The 20,947-nt window shown below is 48.3% G+C and overlaps 2 protein-coding genes and 1 pseudogene across 2 annotated transcripts; 1 reads left to right on the forward strand and 2 right to left on the reverse strand.

Moving 5' to 3' along the window:
* The first annotated feature begins 9,507 nt into the window (after nucleotides 1-9,507).
* On the forward strand, nucleotides 9,508-13,048 carry LOC136481955 (E3 ubiquitin-protein ligase CHIP-like). Its single transcript, XM_066479225.1, has 8 exons — nucleotides 9,508-9,691; nucleotides 9,990-10,057; nucleotides 10,154-10,217; nucleotides 10,376-10,447; nucleotides 11,845-11,978; nucleotides 12,120-12,270; nucleotides 12,366-12,476; nucleotides 12,591-13,048. Exons 1-8 carry the CDS (start codon nucleotides 9,581-9,583, stop codon nucleotides 12,714-12,716), a joined length of 837 nt encoding a protein of 278 aa, XP_066335322.1. The 5' UTR covers nucleotides 9,508-9,580; the 3' UTR covers nucleotides 12,717-13,048.
* A 3,597-nt stretch (nucleotides 13,049-16,645) lies between these two features.
* LOC136481965 (uncharacterized) lies at nucleotides 16,646-18,805 on the reverse strand (annotated as a pseudogene).
* A 170-nt stretch (nucleotides 18,806-18,975) lies between these two features.
* LOC136455954 (zingipain-2-like) lies at nucleotides 18,976-19,581 on the reverse strand. The gene has a single exon (XM_066455687.1). The coding sequence runs from the start codon at nucleotides 19,579-19,581 to the stop codon at nucleotides 18,976-18,978; it is 606 nt and encodes a 201-aa protein (XP_066311784.1).
* Between the last annotated feature and the right edge of the window lie 1,366 nt (nucleotides 19,582-20,947).

The following is a 20,947-nucleotide window of genomic DNA, read 5'->3' on the forward strand; positions in this document are numbered from 1 at the left end:
GTTCAGGCCACCCCAGCAGAGGAATCAGAATGCCCAGCAACCTCAGAGGAATCAAAAGCCATTCAAGATGGCGATGCCACAAGCCAAGACCGGACAAGGTAGTTCATTTGGAGCTACTACTCAAGTAACAGGACCGTGTTTCAACTACAATCAACCTGGGCACTTTGTGAAGTTTTGCCCATATTCCAAGAAGCAGCAGAATCAGTACCAAGCTCGTGTGCACCACACCACCATTGATGACATCCTAGAAGGAGAGCCCATGACAGCCGGTATGTTTTCTATCAACAATCATCCTGCAGTCGTTTTGTTTGATTCTGGATCATCGCATTCATTCATAAGTCAAGCATTTACAAGAAAGTATGAACAAAAGATAGTTGAATTGGAATGTGCTTATCGGATAAGTTCAGCTGGGACTGATCTATTAACTAATCAGATAATCTAGGGGGTAACCCTGAGTATAGCAAACAGGCAGTATAAGCTTAACTTGATAGTTATGCCAGGGCTAGTTCTAGATGTGATTATAGGAATAAACTAGATGAATATGATGGGAGTAGTAATTGATGTTAGAGGAAGAAGCATTTCTCTCAAGGAACCTGTTGGAGAAGGTACATTTCAAGTAACCTTACCTCAGAGAATAGATCTGGCCAGTACAACTTGTGCAGTCCGAACTACTCTTCTAGCCAAGATTCCAGTAGTGTGCGAGTTTCCAGACGTGTTTCTAGATGAGTTACCCGGTCTTCCACCGGATAGAGATGTTGAGTTTGCCATTGAGTTAATCCCTAGAACACCACTGATCTTAAGAAGGCCTTATCGGATGCCTCCAAATGAATTAGCCGAGTTGAAGAAACAACTCCAAGATCTGTTGACTAAGGGTTTAATTTGTCCAAGTTCATCAGAATGGGGATGTCCCGCACTGTTCATGAAGAAGAAGAAGGATAACTCCTTATGGATGTGCGTGGACTACCAACCACTGAATGCGGTGACAATTAAAAACAAGTATCCTCTACCTTGGATTGATATCTTGTTTGATCAATTGTCAAAAGCCAAGGTGTTCTCCAAGATAGATTTGAGATCAGGGTACCATCAGATCAAGATTAGACCACAAGATATACCCAAGACCGCGTTCTCCACCAGATATGGTTTATACGAGTATCTTGTCATATCCTTTGGTTTGACAAATGCTCCTGCATACTTTATGTATCTGATGAATTCGGTCGTTATGCCGGAGTTGGATAAGTTCGTGATTGTGTTCATTGATGACATTCTAGTATACTCAGAGAATAAACAGGATCATGCAGAGCATCTAAGAATTGTTTTGACTAGACTCGGAGATCACCAGCTATATGCTAAGTTTAGTAAATGTGAGTTCTGGCTGAAGACAGTTCTTTTTCTCGGTCATGTGTTATCTAAGAATGGAATCTCAGTGGATCCTAGTAAGGTACAAGAGGTTATGGATTGGAAGGCACCAAGCATAGTTCATGAGGTTCGGAGTTTTCTTGGATTAGCCGGTTACTATCGTCGTTTTATACCGGACTTCTCGAAGATTACAAGCCAATGACAAGTTTGCTATAGAAGGATCATAAGTTCGTTTGGACAGAGGAGTGTGAGGCAGCATTCTACACCTTGCGGAATTTGCTAACCACTGCTCCTGTTCTGGTGCAACCGGATATAGAGAAGCCGTTTGATGTGTTTTGCGATGCATCAAAGAATGGTTTAGGATGTGTTCTGATGCAAGATGGAAGGGTCATTGCTTATGCCTCACATCAGTTGAGGAAGCATGAGGTTAACTATCCTACGCATGATTTAGAGCTTGCAGCCGTTGTGCATGCTCTAAAGATTTAGAGACACTACTTGCTTAGGAATGTGTGCAATATCTTTATAGATCATAAGAGTCTCAAGTACATATTTACTCAGTCTGAGTTGAATATATGACAGAGAAGATGGTTAGAGCTGATAAAGGATTATAATCTGAATGTGCACTATCATTCGGGAAAGGCAAATGTAATAGCAGATGCCTTAAGTAGGAAGTCACATTCTCTTGTTGTGCAACCGTTGTTTGAAGATGTGTTCAATTTGTTGCATCCTGCTATGTTGCATAATATCCAGGTTAGTTGTACCTTGGAGAGCAAGATCATTGAGGGTCAGAAAATAGATAAGGGAATATTCCATATCAAGGAGGAAATGAAGAAAGAACCGACCAAGCACTTTAGAGTGGATGAACAAGGAGTGTTATGGTTTAAGGACCGTCTGGTTGTACCTAAAGATCGAGAGCTTAAGAACAAATTGATGGATGAAGCTCATCACTCTAAGTTGTCTATCCATCCTAGAAGTAGCAAAATGTACCAAGAATTGAAACCTCGTTATTGGTGGACGAAGATGAAGAAGGAGATTGCAGCATATGTTGCTCGTTGCGACATGTGTTGTAGAGTGAAAGCTCTTCACATGAGACCCGTAGGAATGTTGCAACCTTTGTCAGTACCAGATTGGAAATAGGATGAGATAAGTATAGATTTTATCACCGGTCTTCCCACCACACCAAAGGAGAATGATTCGATTTGGGTGATTGTAGATCGCCTTACCAAATCAGCTCACTTTTTACCAGTCAAGAACGCTTTTCGACCCCCTCAGTATGCTGAGAAGTACATTGCAGAGATTGTCCGATTACATGGTATACCAAAGACTATCGTGTCTGACCATGGGTCATAGTTTACCGCTCATTTTTGGGAGCATCTTCATAAAGGTTTGGGTACTAGCTTGATTCGTAGTACAACTTACCACCCACAGACAGATGGGCAGACAGAGCGAGTTAATGCTGTTCTTAAAGATATGCTTAGAGCTTGTGTGTTATCGTCTAGGGGTTCATGGGAATCATGGTTACCTTTGGCAGAGTTCGCTTACAACAACAGTTACCAAGAGAGTATCAAGATGGCTCCATTTGAAGCATTGTATGGCAAGAAATGTAGGACACCGTTGAATTGGGTTGAGCCTAGGGAGAGAAGGTTTTTCGGAATCGATTTTGTTGACGAGGCTGAGAAAAAGGTCCGTATTATCCAACAAAACATGAAAGCGGCACAGTCACGCGAGAAGAGTTATGCCGATAAGAGAAGGAGACCGCTTGAGTTTGAGGTAGGTGACTATGTTTATCTGAAGGTTACTCCAATGAAGAAAGTACAACGGTTTGGAGTAAAGAGAAAGCTCGCTCCTAGGTTTGTAGGACCGTACAAGATCATAGAGAAAAAGGGTCCCGTGGCTTATAAGTTACAGTTACCAGAAGCGATGGGTTCGATCTTTCCAGTCTTCCATGTATCACAGTTGAAGAAGTGCTTGCGTGTTTCGAAAGAGAGAATAGAACCTCAGAGCATTCGACTCAAATTAGACTTGGAATACCGTGAGCAACCGATTCGAGTTTTGGACACTAAGGACCGAGTCACTCGGAATAAAGTGGTGAGAACATATAAGATACAGTGGAGTCATCACGATGATGGTGATGCGATGTGGGAAACAGGAGAATATCTGCAAAACACTTATAAGGATTTTTATAACAAATGGTTCGTAACTCAAAATCTTGGGACAAGATTCTTATAAGGGGGGAGGGCTGTAACACCTCGGTGTTAAGCATGTATTAACATTTTGCAAATCATGAGCATAATCATTATTATGCATTCATAAGCATGACATGAAATATAGAATTGAAACATACTAATCAAACATATGTGTTGCATAGTTTTATTTTGATAGATTGGATGCCATATTCCTTTGCCATGTGTGTAACTTGGTTGATCACTTAGACCACTTAGAAGTAATTAGGATGCAATTTGGAGCAAGGTGTATATTCAAAGTTTTCTCAAATTTTGCTTTTTTAAAAAAATATTCTTCTAAAATTAGGGTTTTTGATTTAAATTAACTTTAAAACTATAGTTCAAAATCTAACTGGATTTTGGCCTTACTCCTTTTTGACAAAGTTATAGAGTTTAAATTTCTAAACAACTTTTATTTTGGGTCCAACTTTTGAAATTACTTTGAAAAGGTTTAAAAATTCATTTAAATGAATTTGGGAGAAAAAAGAAATTGAAAAAAAAATCGGTTTTACCTTAATGGGCCGCCGCCTCCCTTTCGGCCCAGCAGCACAGGCCGGCCCGGCCTGCCTCCGCGCTGGCTCGCTCGCCCGCCCACGCGCGCGCCGCACCCGACCAGCGTCAGGCCACGACCGCCGCGTGGCCGCCGAACGCCGATGACGGCGTACGGGTGGCACCCCGGTGGGCCCCGCCACTCCACACGCTCGCCTTCACCTGCCCGACCACGCCGCTCTCCCCACTTGCCTCTCCACTTCGTCAGCCACAGCACAGTAGCAGAGCACGCGCGCGCTCGCCTCCGCCACCGCCCGCACCGGCGCCTCACCAGAGTTGGCTCGCTCGGCCACCACAGCTCGCCGTCGACCGCTCCATCTCGCCAGCAGCTCCGCCTCCACCTCGTGCACCCCGTGCTCGCCTCGGTAAGCCATGGGAAGCTTCCCTTCCTCGGGAATCGTTCACCAGAGTTGGGTCGAGTTCACCGGAGATGCATCGCTCCGTGGACCTCGCCCCTCCATCCTCCTTCTCGCCTCCTTTTCACGCGCACGAGCACCGCCTGAGCGTGGTACAGCTCCCAAGCCACTCCCCGCGCCACCTCTCGGCCGGAGCTGGCCGGCCAATGTTGAGCCACGCCACTGCGCCACCATGGGCGACAGTGAGCTCGATTTCAAGCTTCTCTGGCCCTGCCGCTTGCACTGCTGCGTCCGCCTTGGCACGGTGGTCACAATGGTGGTGACCTCGTCGCCGGCAACCTCGCCGACAGCGAGATCTCGCCGGTCAACCGCGAGCCCTGCTCGTGTTTGACTGACCGGTGGGGTCAATTGACCCTCTAGGTCCTGCCTGTCTGTCTCTCTAGAGCGGTTTTGGGTGTAGATCCGGGTGCATCTAGCAAATAGGGTTGGCTGGATTTTCGTTTTAAAAGAAAAAGATTTCTAGAAAATGCTTTTAAAGGATTCTAAAATATATAGTTGTTGTTGTGGTGCTCCAATTTTGGTGAAACAAATTTCTATATGTTTCTTATTCTTAGATCTACAGTAGAAAAATATTGCATGTCAAATTTGTGATACTTTTCTGTGTAGCTTTATTTAAATTGAATAAATGCTGATTTCTTAGAAAATGTCTAGTAAATAGAATATATATCAGAAAAATATGGTTCTAGTTTTGTTAATCTCCTTTAGTGATGTACTTTGTAGGAAAAATATATGCCATGCAGGTTCTGTAGAGAAATATTGATGTGTAGTTCAAGTGCCTTTAATTGATGATTTTTGTTATTTTGATAGAGAGCAAAAATTGTATAAAACATGTGTATGATAATTTTTGTGCAGTGATTGTTTACTGTGTAGAACATAGAAAAAATACCAAATCTGTTGTTTGACACTTTTCATAGTACAAAGTATTTTCATGCTCATATTTATGCCATAGCTTGTCATTTTTGTGTAGGCTATTTTACTTATCCAAATGCCACGAAAATTTTATGGTAGTCTACTTAGAGTAGTACTATGCTACTGTAATTTTTTCAGATTTTTGTGAGCACCAAAAATATATGTTGCTGTTGTAGCCCTAGTTTAAAATGAAATAAAATAATCTTCTTTAATGCATGTTTAGTTAATAATGTTTGCTTTGGTGTATCTTTGAAGCATCTTAGCTTGCTATGGTGACTTGGCATGTTAGTACAGTGGTTATAGTAGTAGTATAGTAGTATATGTTCTTGGATGATGTTGGCTACCTTGTAGAAGAGCTTTACTTCTACTATGTCCAATAAAGTTAAACATGTTCATCTACATTCCATGCATCATGATCATTACATGTCATCTCTCCGATGCACCTATGTATGAGCACTTATACATCTGCATCATACAGGATCATAGGAGGAGTTGCTAGTAGCAGTTCAGGAAGAGCAGACCGGGACAGATCCACCAGAAATCCAGGCACAGGAGGTGCCAGAGGAAGAGGAGCAAGGAGAGGACTTGCCCGAGTGCGTGGATCATCAACCTAGTTCGTTCGAACGAGGCAAGCCCCGGAGCATTCTAAGTCTCCTACTTTATAAAAGCAATTCTTTCTATATATGAGTTATATATTGTTGCATTAAGTTGTAGGAGTTGATTGAAACCGTTGATGCATTTATTACTATCCTTGCCTACCTTATTACCTTTTTACGCTATTAGGTCGGGATCGAATAACTGCTTAGCCTTGCTTAGACCAGTAGCGATTAGTGATTTCTGGTCACCTACATTTATAGGGGGTTACTGGAAGAATTTAGCTATGAAAAGAATGATATCCTAGAATTAACCATGTGTGATGGATAATTGGAGACCGGATGGAAAAAAAGTTAGAGGCAACCAAACAGGGTTCTGGGGTGCTGTTAGTTTTCCATCTGTGTCGATTAAGGACCGATCGTTGCTCGTCCCTCTTGTCATGTTGAACGCGTGCCTCACATTTAGCTGACCGAATAAAGTACCTTTCGACCGCGAAGCTAGTGACACTATTCGAGCCGGGATAAACTTGGATTGGCAGATTGGTGCTGAAGGGGATATGACGGGGATGCGAAGAGTGAGCCCAAGGTGTGTCCTGGCTATCGGGCGGTCCCTAGGTAGTGCGGTCCATAACTGTTATCCCGCGGCTACTTGGAAAGTGTCATTAGTGATCTGTAGCTCACTTGATCGGTGAGTGTGGTTTGTGTGAGGAATAAATCACCAGCTGGTTAGGAATCGATTCGAATCGCCATCGCTCCTGGATAGTGAGCACTTGACTCAAGCTACAGCATTGTAGTAATTATGATGGAACACTAATGGTTATCTGGATGGTATAGGATATGCTAAATCTAAGTTGGTAACTGGATGTTATTGGTTAATCAAGTGATTGCTATAGTATAGGTGATTACATAGATGGATAGGTCATAATAAAGATGATGCAAAGTACTTAAAATGGTTTCTTCAGAATAGCTTATGCTTTTCGCAAACGAGTCAGCTAGCCCACTAAAGAAAGCCTTGCATAATACTTGGTGTCGCTTATTTTTTTGTTTAAGATGGGTAAGTCTAGCTGAGTACCTTCTCGTACTCAGGGCGTTGTTCCCATTGTTGTTGCAGATGGTCAAATGTACTATAGTTATTACATTAACTGCCTGTACCCGGCGATGGGCGACAACCAGGACCAAGGGCAATGGTCACTCCGTATCTCTCATCTGATGCTTTTGTTGGAGATGACTACCTACTGGTACTGTATCTGAACCAAAAGTGTGTGTGTGGCTTTAAAACTATTTGCTTCCGCTATTTCAATTTGAACTTGGGTTGTAATAACTTTATGTTCTAAACTCTGATGTATCCAGCTGTCATTGCGAACTTTATGTAACATGTGACGGTAATTGCTAAACTTGTACGATCTTGGTTTGTGTGTCGATTGGTTTGAAATCCTTCGTGATTTCATAGACTACCGGGTTATACGGGCTTAAGTTTACGAAATTATTTGCTTCGGCGAAAGATTTCCTTACTTAATCTTGTATAATTGGTCGGTTCTGTTATAGGAAACTCCTGCGAGCCAAAGCGAATTGTATCGCCTGAGCCTGCCATGGCGAGGGTGGCGGAAAAGTGGGCCATCCGATGACCAAAAAGTATTGAACGTACAGCGTCTTCCCCACGGACGGCGCCAACTGTCGGTGCAGAAAGTGACCAACACGTAAATATTTGTAGTTTTGCCGTACGTTGTGATCGGAGGTAGCCTAGCACTCAATGACATAGGGTTTATACTGGTTCAGGGAACGTGCCCTACGTCCAGTTTGAGTCGGTCGATGACTTTATTCCTGAGCCCAGGTGCTCGAAGTCTACAGTGGGGTTACAAACGAGAAGAAGAAAGATAGGGTGTACAAGAGGTCCAGTCGGCTCCGGTCGAAAGGGCCGAGAGCGACTGGAGCTCCGCTATGGGCTATCTGTTCAAGCGTATGCTTAAGGTCCGAACCTGACGGTTCTGTGGTTGTGAGCTAGTGAACTTGATCGATCTAATGAATCTAAAGGGACTGAGCTTGAATCAACTCTAGTCTATTAGGAGAGAGCGCATCTCCTTTTATAGATGAAGGGGATGACCTTACAAGTGAGAGGGAGAGTGTACGAATGCTTCTAAGCCTTGTTGCCCACGCCGACGGGTACAGAATGATGATAGGCGCCCACAACACTGTTGGATGTCAGATACACATGGGAGGTTCAGTCGTTCTTGTTTGGGTATGGCAGATGTTGGTACCTACATATACTATTGATGCCTAGAGGCATGTGAGGAGTTTTACCCTGTGCACTCGGTACGGTAAATCTCGGCGCCCACAACACTGTCGATACCCAGAGGCATGTGGGGGAGCCTTACCGTATGGGAGTTTAATGGCGCCCGCAATACTGTAGGGGAAATGTAGGCGGCTACAACACTGTTTGTGTCAGGGCGGTTGCAGAGTACTGTTCCTATAGGTGTACAGGGCATGGTCTTTGGTATCGTGGTTTGACTTGTGCGCCTTGCCCTGCTTTCTCCTCATGTCTCCTGGTCCCTACCGAGCGGGCGTCCCCGGTCGGTTGATCCTAGTCGACTCTGATCGTGCCAGTCGGAGAAGAGCGGTGATCAGGGGCTGGGCGTATCCCCGGTCGGAGAGTGCGAGGTCAGAGTCGGAAGCGGTGCTTTTGGCCAGACCTTCCGGTCGAAGAGGCCGTCCGGAGGCGGGCTGGTGACCGAAGCGAGCTCTTTGGTCGGAGAGGTGGGCCAGAGTCAGAAAACGGGCGCTGTTCCTCCTCGACCTGACCTTTCGATCGGAAATTGGATCACTCCCCCGGCTTGTTGCTCCGATACTTGGGTCGGCCCATGAGTTGCGTGCCTGTCTGCTTGGACCGAGTTTTTGTTTGGGAAGCCCCCAAGGAACCCTAGATTTATGAACCCGACAAATAGTCGGGGGGAGGTGGATAAAAAAAGGACATAAATTTTGCTTCTTTATTATTAGGCATAGGTATAGGTATATATATATCATGAATTGAATTGAAGTACTACTTAAATGATGGTTACGGAAAAACTATTCAATAATGGGTGCCGTACGCCCATATCCTTAAAAACGCAACGTTGTACGTCCACAATCATCGCCCAAAAAGAATCTAATTCTAGATTTGAACTAAAATCTAACTAAATTAATAAAAAAAATAATGTCAATATTTATGCCTTTAAATAGGTTCACACTTTTTTGATTTAACAAATAGATTTACTTTGAAAATTTTATTCTACAATAATCTAATAATACTTATACTTATTCGGTATTATAATGTTAGTATTTTTTATATATTAATTAAAGTTAACCTTAAAATTGTTTAACTCCTTATTAATGCAAGGTTTTTTCTTTTGAACAGATTGAGTATTGAAAGAAGTTAGTTACCACATCTTTCCTTGTTTGATTGAAGACGTTAGTTACCACATCTTCATACTTGTTTGGCGTCACTTCCCTTCTCTTCCCTGCTGCTGTCTGTCCGGACTCCGGAGGGGAAGCCACCAAAGCCATGGCGGCGGGCGGGGACGGCGTGGCTCACCAGGCGGAGCTCCGCCGGATCGAGGGCAACGTCTGCTTCAAGAAGGCCCGCCTCGGCGCCGCCATCGACTGCTACACCGAGGCAAGACACCTCCCGGTGCCCTCTTCCCTGACTTCCCCAAAATTCCCCCGTGCCCTCCCACTCTCGCGAGTTGGCTGTGGCCTGAGCTCAGAGATTCCTTCCTATTTCAGAATGCGCTCCGTCGTCCTCCTGTCCTTTGATCCCCTGCAGGTCTTCTTATTCTCTTTAGTTCCGTGCCGTGTGTTACACGAACCCTGTTTCTGTGGTTCTGGGAGCGATTCCGAAAGATTTTTCTTCTTCTCATTGGTTGGTTGTTTCTTGATGAAACTTGACTGCCTAATCTGTGTTTCGTCGCCAGGCAATTGCGCTCTGCCCCAACGTCGCCGTCTACTGGATGAATCGGGCCCTATGCCATTTCAAGCTCAAGTGAGTGAGTTTACTGTTTGCTAGTAATTGCTACCTCCTCCCCCTCCCTTTTTTTTTTGGCAAGACAGAAACGAATATCTGAAATCTTGTGCACAGGGAGTGGGCCAAGGTCGAAGAGGACAGCAGGAAGGCTCTCGCGCTTGATCACACTTTAGTCAAGGTCACATTCTTATTTCTTCTTTCCTCTCAAAACTAATGTGCCAACTTCAACTAACCACTATATGTAATCACTATCCTTAACTAACCGTTCGATGATAAATAAAGACACAAAAGTCACCAGTGAGGCCACGCGATTGCTCTGTTCCTTGTGTGATGTAGGGGCACTATCTGCTGGGGTGTACACTGCTCGAGAAGGAAGAGTCTGCTCTTGCTATCAAGGAATTCGAAAAGGTTCCTCATTTGTCCCTTGTACGCATTATGTGAATTCTCAAGGAGTTTCCTTGTGTAGGAGTAATTAGATTCAACGCATATGGAGCCATTTTTGCCTGTCTTGTCATGATTACATCTTGCCCCTGAAACACCAACTAGATGCACTAACTTCCATATTTAATTTAAGATGCACTAACTTCCATTTATGATAAATAAAACATCCCAATATGTACTACCATAGCAGATGTGAAATGGCGCTGACCTCTGAGGAACAATTACCATAATAGTTAACTTGAAAGTTTTTTTTTTTTTTTGGTTTTGTGAATTGCTTGCCTTCCATTACCATCAACCGGCCGAGGCTTCAAAGAGTATCAGGTCGAGCACACACGCGGAGTTACATGCCACATCTCCGTGCGATGAGTGCTCGATACTTGTTTAGCTAAAACATGTGCTACTTTATTATAAGATCTACTAATAATATAAGAAAAAGAGAAATCTTGAAAGGCAAGCCTGAGGTCATCAATCTCCTTTAAAACTGGATCAACAATGGATCGCTGGTCGTCCTTCTTCCACAGGTTGACAAGCTCCAAACAATCGGTTTCCAGCCATACATGCTGTATACCCTGTTGCTTCACCAACACTAACCCGTCTCGGCACGCTAATGCTTCCATTAGACAAGCATCAAAACCACGATCATACCAGCGTGCCTGTGCAGCTCGGAAATACCCCCTGTACCCAGTGCAGAGAGCTCCCGCTCTGTGCGGGGTCTGGGGAAGGGTGTTAGTGGCAAGCCTTACCCTCGCCTGTGCAATGCGAGGAGACCGCGACATCCTGAATTATGCTGGCTGTCGTCCCACTGTGCTTGTTCAAACATGTGGTTGTTTCATGCATCTAAGTTGTGCTTACCTTGTTTGTTGTTAATCTAAAGTTGTTTTCTTCACCTTGTAATGCAATTCCGACATATCTATACCTGTTTCCATTTACTCAAACCTTTCAATACCAGTGGTCGATAGTACTCAACTATAATTAATAATCGCATAATATTATCTTGATATTCTGTTTCCTCTGTTCTGTGGTGGATGTATTGTTCCTTGTCGGTACTTTACTTTTGAGAAGTAGAAGCACAGTGATGTAATAAATGTGTAAAAATTAGTATATTCCTGGGCGCCTCTTCCTGCCAACTGTGAAGCGCCACTGAGTTAAGAGTTGTAATAACAACCTACTCCGTATATACTACTAGTAACTAGTGACATGCTAAGGCTATGGGGATGCCTGGTTCCTTTGCTAAGGGCTGGGTCACTACACACTACAACTATGTATTGACATCCTTGTTTAGTACCTTGTTTTGACTCCGGCTACTGATGTCTTGTCCTGTCACATTATTTCTAAGCTCTTGCTCGTCTTATCATGGGAAACAGGCTCTGATTCTCTTGAAGTCCGCGAATTCAATGGATGAAATGGCCGAGGAAATTTGGCAGGTCCTTGCGAAGGCAAAATACTTAGATTGGGAGAAGCATTCCACTGAACGGCTATGGAGGATGCAAAGTCTGAAGTATGTTAGATATTAAACCTAAAACAACATAGCACTATCATTTTGCTTTAGATCAAGCACTTCTTATCTTGATATGGCTGATCAGTTGAAGTTTCTGGCTGTTAAAGTCTGTTAACAGAAGTGTATCCCGTGGACATGCAGGGAAGCTTGTGAAAGTGCTCTGCAGGAGCATCATTTTCTTACTGGTACACTTGAGGAAGACTCCAATGGGTCAAGCAATGAGTATTCAGAGCAAATCAAACTGCTATCAGAGGTCTTCAGCCAAGCGACAATTGCCGATACACCAGCGGATGTATGAGCAATGCTCAGAATAAACTTTTGTTTTTGTTAACCCTTCGGTTTCTATAACTGTGATCTGAAACTGCTGCTGCCATGCTGAATCCCTAGGTGCCCGATTACCTTTGCTGTCAGATAACTTTCGAGATTTTTCGAGATCCAGTGATCACACCAAGTGGTCTAACATATGAGAGGGCTACACTTGTTAAACATCTCCACAAGGTGTGCCCTTTCGCTAACTTGTGAACTTATTTACTTTTTGTATGTACACAATTACAGTTACAGATGCGGTTACCATTAGCCTAACCTAACCTAACCATTGCCTTGCTGTTTCAGGTTGGCAATTTCGACCCCGTGACGCGAGAGCCTTTGAAAGAGCATCAGCTGGTTCCGAATCTAGCCATCAAGGAAGCAGTGCAGGCCTACCTGAAGGAGCACAGCTGGGCTTACAAGCTGAACTGATGGATGTCGAGTGCTTTGCTGACTGCAGATGCTGATGAATGGGGGTTGCCTTTATTAGAGTTTGATTTTCTGATGCGTTGGGATCATGAGATTGATTAGATAGCTCGATTCATCATTCTTAGTATTGATTGGGCAACTTGACTTATAACTGCAAACACTGATTGGATGGATGTAATGGAGCAAGTGTACATAAAACATTGGAGGTTAGGATGGAGATTTGCATAAGTTGTTGACTTACCAACTTCTCGGTTGGTTTAGTTCACTGCGTGTGTGATTGCAGCAATGTATATATATATGGTGCACTAGAAATTTGCTTCTGGTTGTTAATGAAAGATAGGCTCAGCACTAGAAATTTGCTGAGAAGGAAACATATGCATCTGGATGACTTTAATTGTGCCGTTTGCAGCCCAACATCAGAAGAAACTCGGTCGCATCTCTTTCTTGATTTTCAGTTTGCAGTGGAGTGTTGGAGTACTCTAGGCCTTGTCATTCATAACTCTGCTGATCCTTTTGATACAATCACTTCATTCAGAGTTCAGCTTGGTGTTCCTTTCTCCATGGAGATAATTATTTCAATGAGTTGGGCTATCTGGTCAGTTAGGAAAGATGCAATTTTCAGGAATGTGCAGCCACAAATCAGTAATGCCAAGTGTCATTTCAGGAGAGATTTTGCTCGGGTTATTCTTAGAGCAAAGAAAGCTTATGTACCCTCAATTAGTCAACGGCTAGAAGCATGTGTAATAGCTTTAATTTTCTTTCTTACTTTCTTTGTATCATAAACTTTGTTGTAAACACTTGTTCAATTATAATAAAAGCACAGTAGGGGCTTGCACCCTCCTGTTTTCCTCAAAAAATCATCTTGACACCACCAGACCTGATCACAGTTCCCTTCACAGTGAAACTCAGCTTTTAAGAAAGCATCAAGGTACATGAAACGCTGGGGATACCAGCAGCAATACAACTCCACCCAACGAACCCAACTAAAGTTCAGACATAACAGAATTCATAAAAGACACAGAACATCTGCAACTAAGCAAGCTAAATTTCAATAACATCCGTAGCTGTAGAATAAGATTGCACAACTGGACAACTTTCATTGATCATTTACAGTATACATATATAGGATTACATCCGGGGCCTTTGGCCGTGCTGTACACTGAGAACGGGCGAGCGCGCCTAGCGGACATGCAGGCAGCGCGAGGACCGGGCACGCGAGAGCGTGGTGAGCGAGTCACTGGCGCGGCGAGCGCGCATGCAAGGGCGCGGAGTGCGCGTGAAGTGCGCGCGAGCTGTTGAGGCTGTTGCAGATCCGATATGCCAGGGTGCCTCAGCCGTTATGGAGTTGCTTCTGCTGACACCCCCCCGCAGTCTGGACGTCGCCAGCGGTGACAGAGAGGCTGTCCCGGAAGTCGAGGAATAACGCTGATGGTAGTCCCTTCGTGAACACGTCAGCGAGTTGACGCGCACTAGGAACGTGCGTGACACGAAGTTCTCCAATGGCGACCTTCTCTCGGACGAAGTGGATGTCGAGCTCTATGTGTTTGGTTCGTCGATGATGGACGGGGTTCCGGGACATGTACACCGAAGAGATGTTGTCGCAGAAGGCCAATGTCGCAGAGGGAACCTTGACGAGGAGCTCGCCGAGAAGATGGCGTAGCCACGAGCACTCGGAGACGGCATTGGCGATGGCGCGGTACTCATCTTCGGCACTCGAACGCGACACGGTGTTTTGTCGCTTTGAGGACCACGAGATGAGCGAGGTGCCGAAGAAGACACAAAACCCGGACGTAGAACGGCGCGTGTCTGGGCAGCCGGCCCAATCCGCGTCGGAGTAGGCGGTGATCGTCGGTGTCGGTGCGGTGCGCAGCTGGATGCCGAGAGCCATCGTGCCCTTGATGTAGCGGAGAATGCGTTTCAGCATCGTTTGGTGAACGTCGCGCGGCGCATGCATGTGCAAACATACTTGTTGCACGGCGTATGCGATGTCCGGTCGCGTGATCGTCAGGTACTGCAACGCGCCAGCGACGCTGCGGTAGGCCGTGGCGTCGGCGATCAGCTTGCCGTCGGCCGACGAGGCTTTGGACTTGGTGTCTGCAGGTGTGGCGACTGGTTTACAGTTCGCCATTCCCGCTCGCTCCAGCAGCTCCTCAGCGTATGAAGCTTGCGAGAGGAAGAAGCCTGTCGTGGTTTGCCTGACGTTGATGCCCAGAAAATGCCGTACCGGCCCCATGTCCTTCATTGCAAAGACGTCATGTAGCCTAGCGATGACGTGGCGGAGGAGTGCTGTTGTCGACGCCGAGAGTATCATGTCGTCGACGTACAAAAGAAGATATGCCGTCGCGCCATTGCGATGGTAGACGAAGAGTGAGGAATCCGCCTTCGACTGAACAAAGCCCAGGCTCGTGACATGGCCGACAAAGCGGTCGAACCATGCCCGCGGTGCTTGACGTAGGCCGTAGAGCGAGCGTGACAGGAGGCAGACGTCGTCGGGTCGTTGTGGATCAACGAACCCAGTGGGCTGCTGGCTGTACACCTGTTCCTGCAAGTTGCCGTGGAGGAATGCATTGGAGACATCGAGCTGGTGTGCAGGCCAGTTGTTCGTCGCCACGATCGTCAGTACAGTGCGGATCGTGGCCGGCTTGACCACCGGCGAGAACGTTTCGCCGAAGTCAATGCCGGGCCGCTGGTTGAAGCCGCGAACGACCCACCGAGCTTTGTAGCGCTCAAGTGACCCGTCCGGATTCATCTTGTGCTTGAACACCCATTTGCCCGTGATGACACGAGCACCTGGCGGCCGTGGAACGAGTGTCCAGGTTTTGTTTGCCTGCAATGCATCGAACTCCAATTTCATAGCAGCATACCAATGGGGGTCCTTGACAGCGCTGCGGACACTCCGAGGGATGGGTGAGACGTCGGTGGACACCGTCATGGCGTATTTGGGGTTGGGTTTGTGGATCCCGGCACGAGCACGAGTGATCATCGGGTGTCCGGGCGGCTCGAGTCGTGCGGTGGAGACGAGGCACCGAGCGTCGTGGGCGTTGTCGCTCGATCACCGGCCGTAGATGATGTATTGGAGCTGGACACCACTAGATTGGTAGTAGACGGTGTTGATGGTGCAGCGTCGTCGACGATCGGTGAGGGCGACTGCTGCGGTGCAATGCGTCCACGTGTAGACCGTCGAGGTGGGTGATGCACCGTTGGAGGTGGCGATGGTGGAGGAGTCCACAGTCGCGACGCGGCGTGTGCGGCGCCCTGGGCGTCACGAGGGGTTGGTGGAGGATCATTGTCCACCTGCGCCGGCACGTCGCGTGGAGATGCAGTGGCGCGGAAGGGAAAGCATGCTTCGTCGAACACGACATGCCTCGAGGTGATGATTCGTCCCGTCACGATCTCGTAGCAGCGATAGCCACGGTGATCCGCCGGATAGCCGATGAAGATGCATGGCGTAGAACGCGCGGCAAGTTTGTGACTCGACGTGGCGATGGTGTTGGGGAAGCAGCGGCAGCCAAAAACGCGAAGCGCGTCGTAGGACGGAGGTGTACCGAACAGCAGTTCGTACGGTGTCGTGGTTCCGGTGGCTCGGCACGGACGGCGGTTGATCAGGTGTGTCGCCGTGGTGAGCGCCTCGGCCCAAAACTCCAAGGGAGCTGCACTGTGAATCAACAGAGTTCGCAGACAATCGTTAACAGTACGTAGCACGCGCTCAGCCTTCCCGTTTTGTTGCGATGTGTAAGGGCACGAAAGCCGTAGCTGAGTGCCAAGAGAAGAGAGCAGAAGGCGCATAGCAGTGGAGTCATACTCCCTGCCATTGTCCGTCTGAAAAGCGAGGATTGGCAGACGGAACTGAGTATGTACATATGAGATGAACGCACGGATGGTTGAAAGGACATCAGACTTATTGCGTAATGGAATTGTCCATAGATAGTGAGTGTAATCATCGAGGAACACAACATAATATTTATAACCTGAGTAGCTGAACACAGGCGAGGTCCAAACGTCGGAATGCACTAGCTGAAATGGGAAGAAGGACTGTGATGTAGATGCATCAAATGGCAGGCGAGTGTGTTTGCCTAGCCGGCATGACGAACAGGAATGAGCATCAGCCTTATTACAACGAAAAACAAAATTATGCAGAATTTGAGAGGTAGCTGGATGTCCTGGGTGTCCCAGCCGCTGATGCCACAGGGACGTCGCCAAGGACATGTGAAGAGCTTGGTGGCATGGAGGCCGGAGAGGGTAGAGATCACCGTTGCTCTCACATCGGAGCATCTCCACCTTGGTAGGAAGATCCTTTATGGAAAAGCCAAAAGGGTCAAATTCAATAGAAACATTGTTGTCACGTGTTAAACGACGAACTGAGATCAAGTTCTTAATAAGATTTGGAGAAACAAGAACATCATTTAAACGGAGAGATTTGGTGACAGTGGGAATGAACGTTTGTGCTTGGTGTGTGACTGGAACACGAGCACCATTGCCCACTGTGATGATGGAAGATGATGGTTGTAGGGTGGAGGGAAGGAGGTTACCGTGAGAGGACGACATGTGCGAAGTGGCTCCAGTGTCGAAGTACCAGTCGGCGGCGCTGGGTGGATGGTGAGGAACGCCGGACGCGTTCAGCGCCGCGTAGAGGCCACTGTTGTCGAAGACGTTGGAGGGGTGGGCAGCAGCCGCCATCGCCTGTTGCGGCTGGAACGGTGGGCGGGGGCCCAAAACGCCGACGCCGGGGGCACGGAAGGGCATGGGCCAAGCCTGCACCATGCCCTGCCATGGGTTGTAGCCCGCGGCCCATGGCGCGGACTGGTCGGTGGAGGTGTTGGCGCTGTTCCGAGACGAGCCACCGCCGCCACCGCCGTTTGCCGCGGCCGCGACGCCGAACAGACCGGTTGTTGGAGCGCCCGTTGCCGCCGCTGTTGCCGTTGCCGGATCGGCCATTGTTGGATCGCGACGCGGAGAGAGCGGAGGAGCCGTCCTTGGCGCCGGAGGAAGCCGAGCTGTTGGAGCCGCCGCTGTGGTCACCATGGGCGGCAGTGAGAGCCTGTCCAGCCTCGGCGTTGGAGTCGTGCTGGAAGCTGAGCTCCTCGAGGATGAGGAAAGAGCGGGCGCTTTGGAAGGTGTGCGGCGGGAACTTGGAGGTGATCACCGGCTTGACGTAGCGGTACCGGGGATTGAGGCCGCGGAGGAGGTTCAGCACCTGGCTCGGCTCGGAGACGGCGTGGCCGATGTCACGCAGCTGGTCGGCGATGCGCTTCAACTTGGTGCAGTAATCGTTCATCGACATGTCGCCTTGTTGGAGAGAGCGCAGTTCGGTTTCGAGGAAGACGGCACGTTGCAGTTCGTTGTCGTGGAAGAGCGCCTCGACTGCGTGCCAGAGGGAGAACGCGTCGTGGTTGTCACGGCGCACGACGTCGTAGACGCCCTTGGAGACCGTCGCGAGGATCCAGTTGACGACGCAGGAATCGATCCAGCGCCACTCGCGATCGCGGACGTCGTTCGGCGCAGTGGTGCGGACGTGATCCTCCAGCCCGAACTTGCCGAGGGCGGACTCGAAGAAATGGCACCACTGGCCGAAGTTGCCATCGTCCATGTCAAGAATGACGGGAACATGGTGGCGAATAGAGATCCCTTGGATCTGAGACGAGGTGGCTGGTGCGACGGAGAAGCCGTCGTCGGAAGAAGAATCAGAGGCATGAGAAGAGGGAGCCATGGGAGCGGAAGCTGAATGTGCCGGAGAGAGAGTAGGATCGGAGGCGGCTGATACCATGTAGAATAAGATTGCACAACTGGACAGCTTTCATTGATCATTTACAGTATACATATATAGGATTACATCCGGGGCCTTTGGCCATGCTGTACACTGAGAACGGGCGAGCGCGCCTAGCGGACATGCAGGCAGCGCGAGGACCGGGCACGCGAGAGCGTGGTGAGCGAGTCACTGGCGCGACGAGCGCGCATGCAAGGGCGCGGCGTGCGCGTGAAGTGCGCGCGAGCTGTTGAGGCTGTTGCAGATCCGATATGCCAGGGTGCCTCAGCCGTTATGGAGTTGCTTTTGCTGACAGTAGCCATCGAAGTTCAGCTACACACTTGGGGTAGTCAATCCATCAAGGTATATGAAACGCTGGGGATACCAGCAGCAATACAACTACACCCAACGAACCCAACTAAAGTTCAGACATAACAGATTCAGAAAAGACAGAACATCTGCAACTAAGCAAGCTAAATTTCAATAACATCCGTAGCCATTGAAGTTCAGCTACACACACTAGGGGTAGTCAATCCATTCCATGTAGAGGTAAATGCTATCCAGAAGGATGCCGCACATACCCAAGGAGTCTTCTGTATCGCGGTTGATGTTGCGTTGCATCCGCATGTAGCCGTTCTCGCCCCAACCTTCTCCATAGCTGTTCTTGACGATCCAGTAATCGTAATCCCAGTCGTCGGTGGTGCCGTACCCAACGAGAAGCGTCTCGTGGTTCAGCGAGTGACCACACGGTCCTCGGTACACGCCGCCGGCGTAGTTCTTGAAGGAATCGTCGGAGCCGTCCATGGCAACCACCACAGGAACGAACTTCACTGCAAACATCAGATCGAACTCCAAGAACGCCGCGACCCGGTTGAACCCGGCCATGGCCACGACGGGGGAGTTGGCAGCGGCCTGGCATGTGTCGCGCCATCCCCTGTACGGGTAGGCGGCTTCGGACGCGAGGCCGCCGTTGCTGATGATGTAATTGAACGCCTTGAAAGCGAAGCCGCCTCTGCAGCCAGCGTTGCCGGTGTCGCAGTCCACCAGCTGCTGCACCGACAGGTCCAACAGACTGTCGTTGCGCTGTATGGCGTGCACGCTCTCTAGCGCCGCGGCTGCTGCCATGGCCCAGCAGCAGCATCCGCAGTAAGCCTGGTCCTTCACCTTGGTCACGCACGGGTGGCCATTGCAGTCGGCTGTGCGCCAGTCGATGCTATCCGGCAGTGCCGCCTTTTCTTCCGCCGCTGGCGGCGGCGGCGGCGTGACGGTGATCAGCTTCCCGCCGACGTTGACGTGGCGCTCCCCGCCATCGACGGGACCCTCTCACAGGCGTAGGCGGCACGAAACTCGTCGGTCGCCATGTCCGCGAAGATGTTGAGGGTGCTTGTCGCCGGGGTGGGCGGCGTACACGAGGCGCGCCGTCTCCTTGAAGATGCCGAAGCGCCGGAGCTTATCGCCGGCGTCGCGCACCACCCCGTAACGTGCGCCCCAGCGGTCGTACAGAGCCCACATGGAGTCCTCAGACTCCATGTCCTCTGGCGTGAACAGCTCGGCGCCGGTGGCCGGCGGCGGCGCCAGCGCAAGCGTCCTCACCATGCTTCCGACTCTGCTCTGCTTCCCACTCTGCCGTGGAGTGTGGCTCTCCTCCCCACTCTGCTGTATATGGCCATCTCTACATACGGAGTACAAAACTACTTTGAATGACAATGCAACAGTGATATATATCATTAGATTCACTAGGAAAAGTTTGTTATTTTTTTAACCTGGTTGGTTTTCTTTGAAAGAACTGGCATCTTTCCATTTCCACAGAAATTATTGTTCGAATCTTCACCTTGTAGACTGTTGATTTCCTAAACGGCATGTATTTTGAACCGGGGGATAGTGTGTCCTGCCTGTGTTTCATTGTAAAACTGCTGTATGATTTGTTAGTTAGTTATTCGGTGTGTATGGTTTAAGTTCAGGTTCAGGTTTTTGACACTATCTGAGAGTGAGAGACATGCAGAGTAGCCTCTGTTTGGTTGCTGCATTGCCAGTGAGCATGGTGGATCGAGAAAGTGGAGTGCAGGAACGAACGCGGCTGATGACCAGCTCAACTGGCCAGGAACAGAGGAGGAGGGTAGCTAGCTATTTCCAACTCTTTAACTCTCAAGAGGAGTCGACGCATCATCATGCTGAAACGGGAACGTTTGAACGATATATACAGTAGCCTATGTTTGACTGGCCTTGGCCAATGAGCATGGCGCATCATCGAGAAAAAGAAGGAGCGTGGCTGATCTGCTCAACTGGCCAAGAACAGGAGGGTAGGGGTAGCTAGCTATTTCCAACTCTTCAACTCCCAAGAGGAGCCGACGCATCACGCTGAAACGGGAACGTCGCGTGAACGGTCACCGGCCACCGGCCACGCGACCCAGAATCACCACAACAGCATGGTATAGAGGCGAAGCAAAGAAATAATGCACCACCTTAACAGGCAGGCAGGCTCAAATGTCAA

Source organism: Miscanthus floridulus, chromosome 1, assembly GCF_019320115.1.
Source record: "Miscanthus floridulus cultivar M001 chromosome 1, ASM1932011v1, whole genome shotgun sequence".
Classification (NCBI taxonomy): Eukaryota; Viridiplantae; Streptophyta; class Magnoliopsida; order Poales; family Poaceae; genus Miscanthus; species Miscanthus floridulus.

Bases quoted from the DNA above. Each gene is read 5' to 3' on its own strand.
- LOC136455954 (XM_066455687.1), bottom strand. From the start codon at position 19,581: ATGGCAGCAGCCGCGGCGCTAGAGAGCGTGCACGCCATACAGCGCAAC.
- LOC136481955 (XM_066479225.1), top strand. From the start codon at position 9,581: ATGGCGGCGGGCGGGGACGGCGTGGCTCACCAGGCGGAGCTCCGCCGG. The intron at 10,218-10,375 runs GTCACATTCTTA...TGTGTGATGTAG, and splicing joins TTGATCACACTTTAGTCAAG to GGGCACTATCTGCTGGGGTG. The intron at 11,979-12,119 runs GTATGTTAGATA...GTGGACATGCAG, and splicing joins TGGAGGATGCAAAGTCTGAA to GGAAGCTTGTGAAAGTGCTC.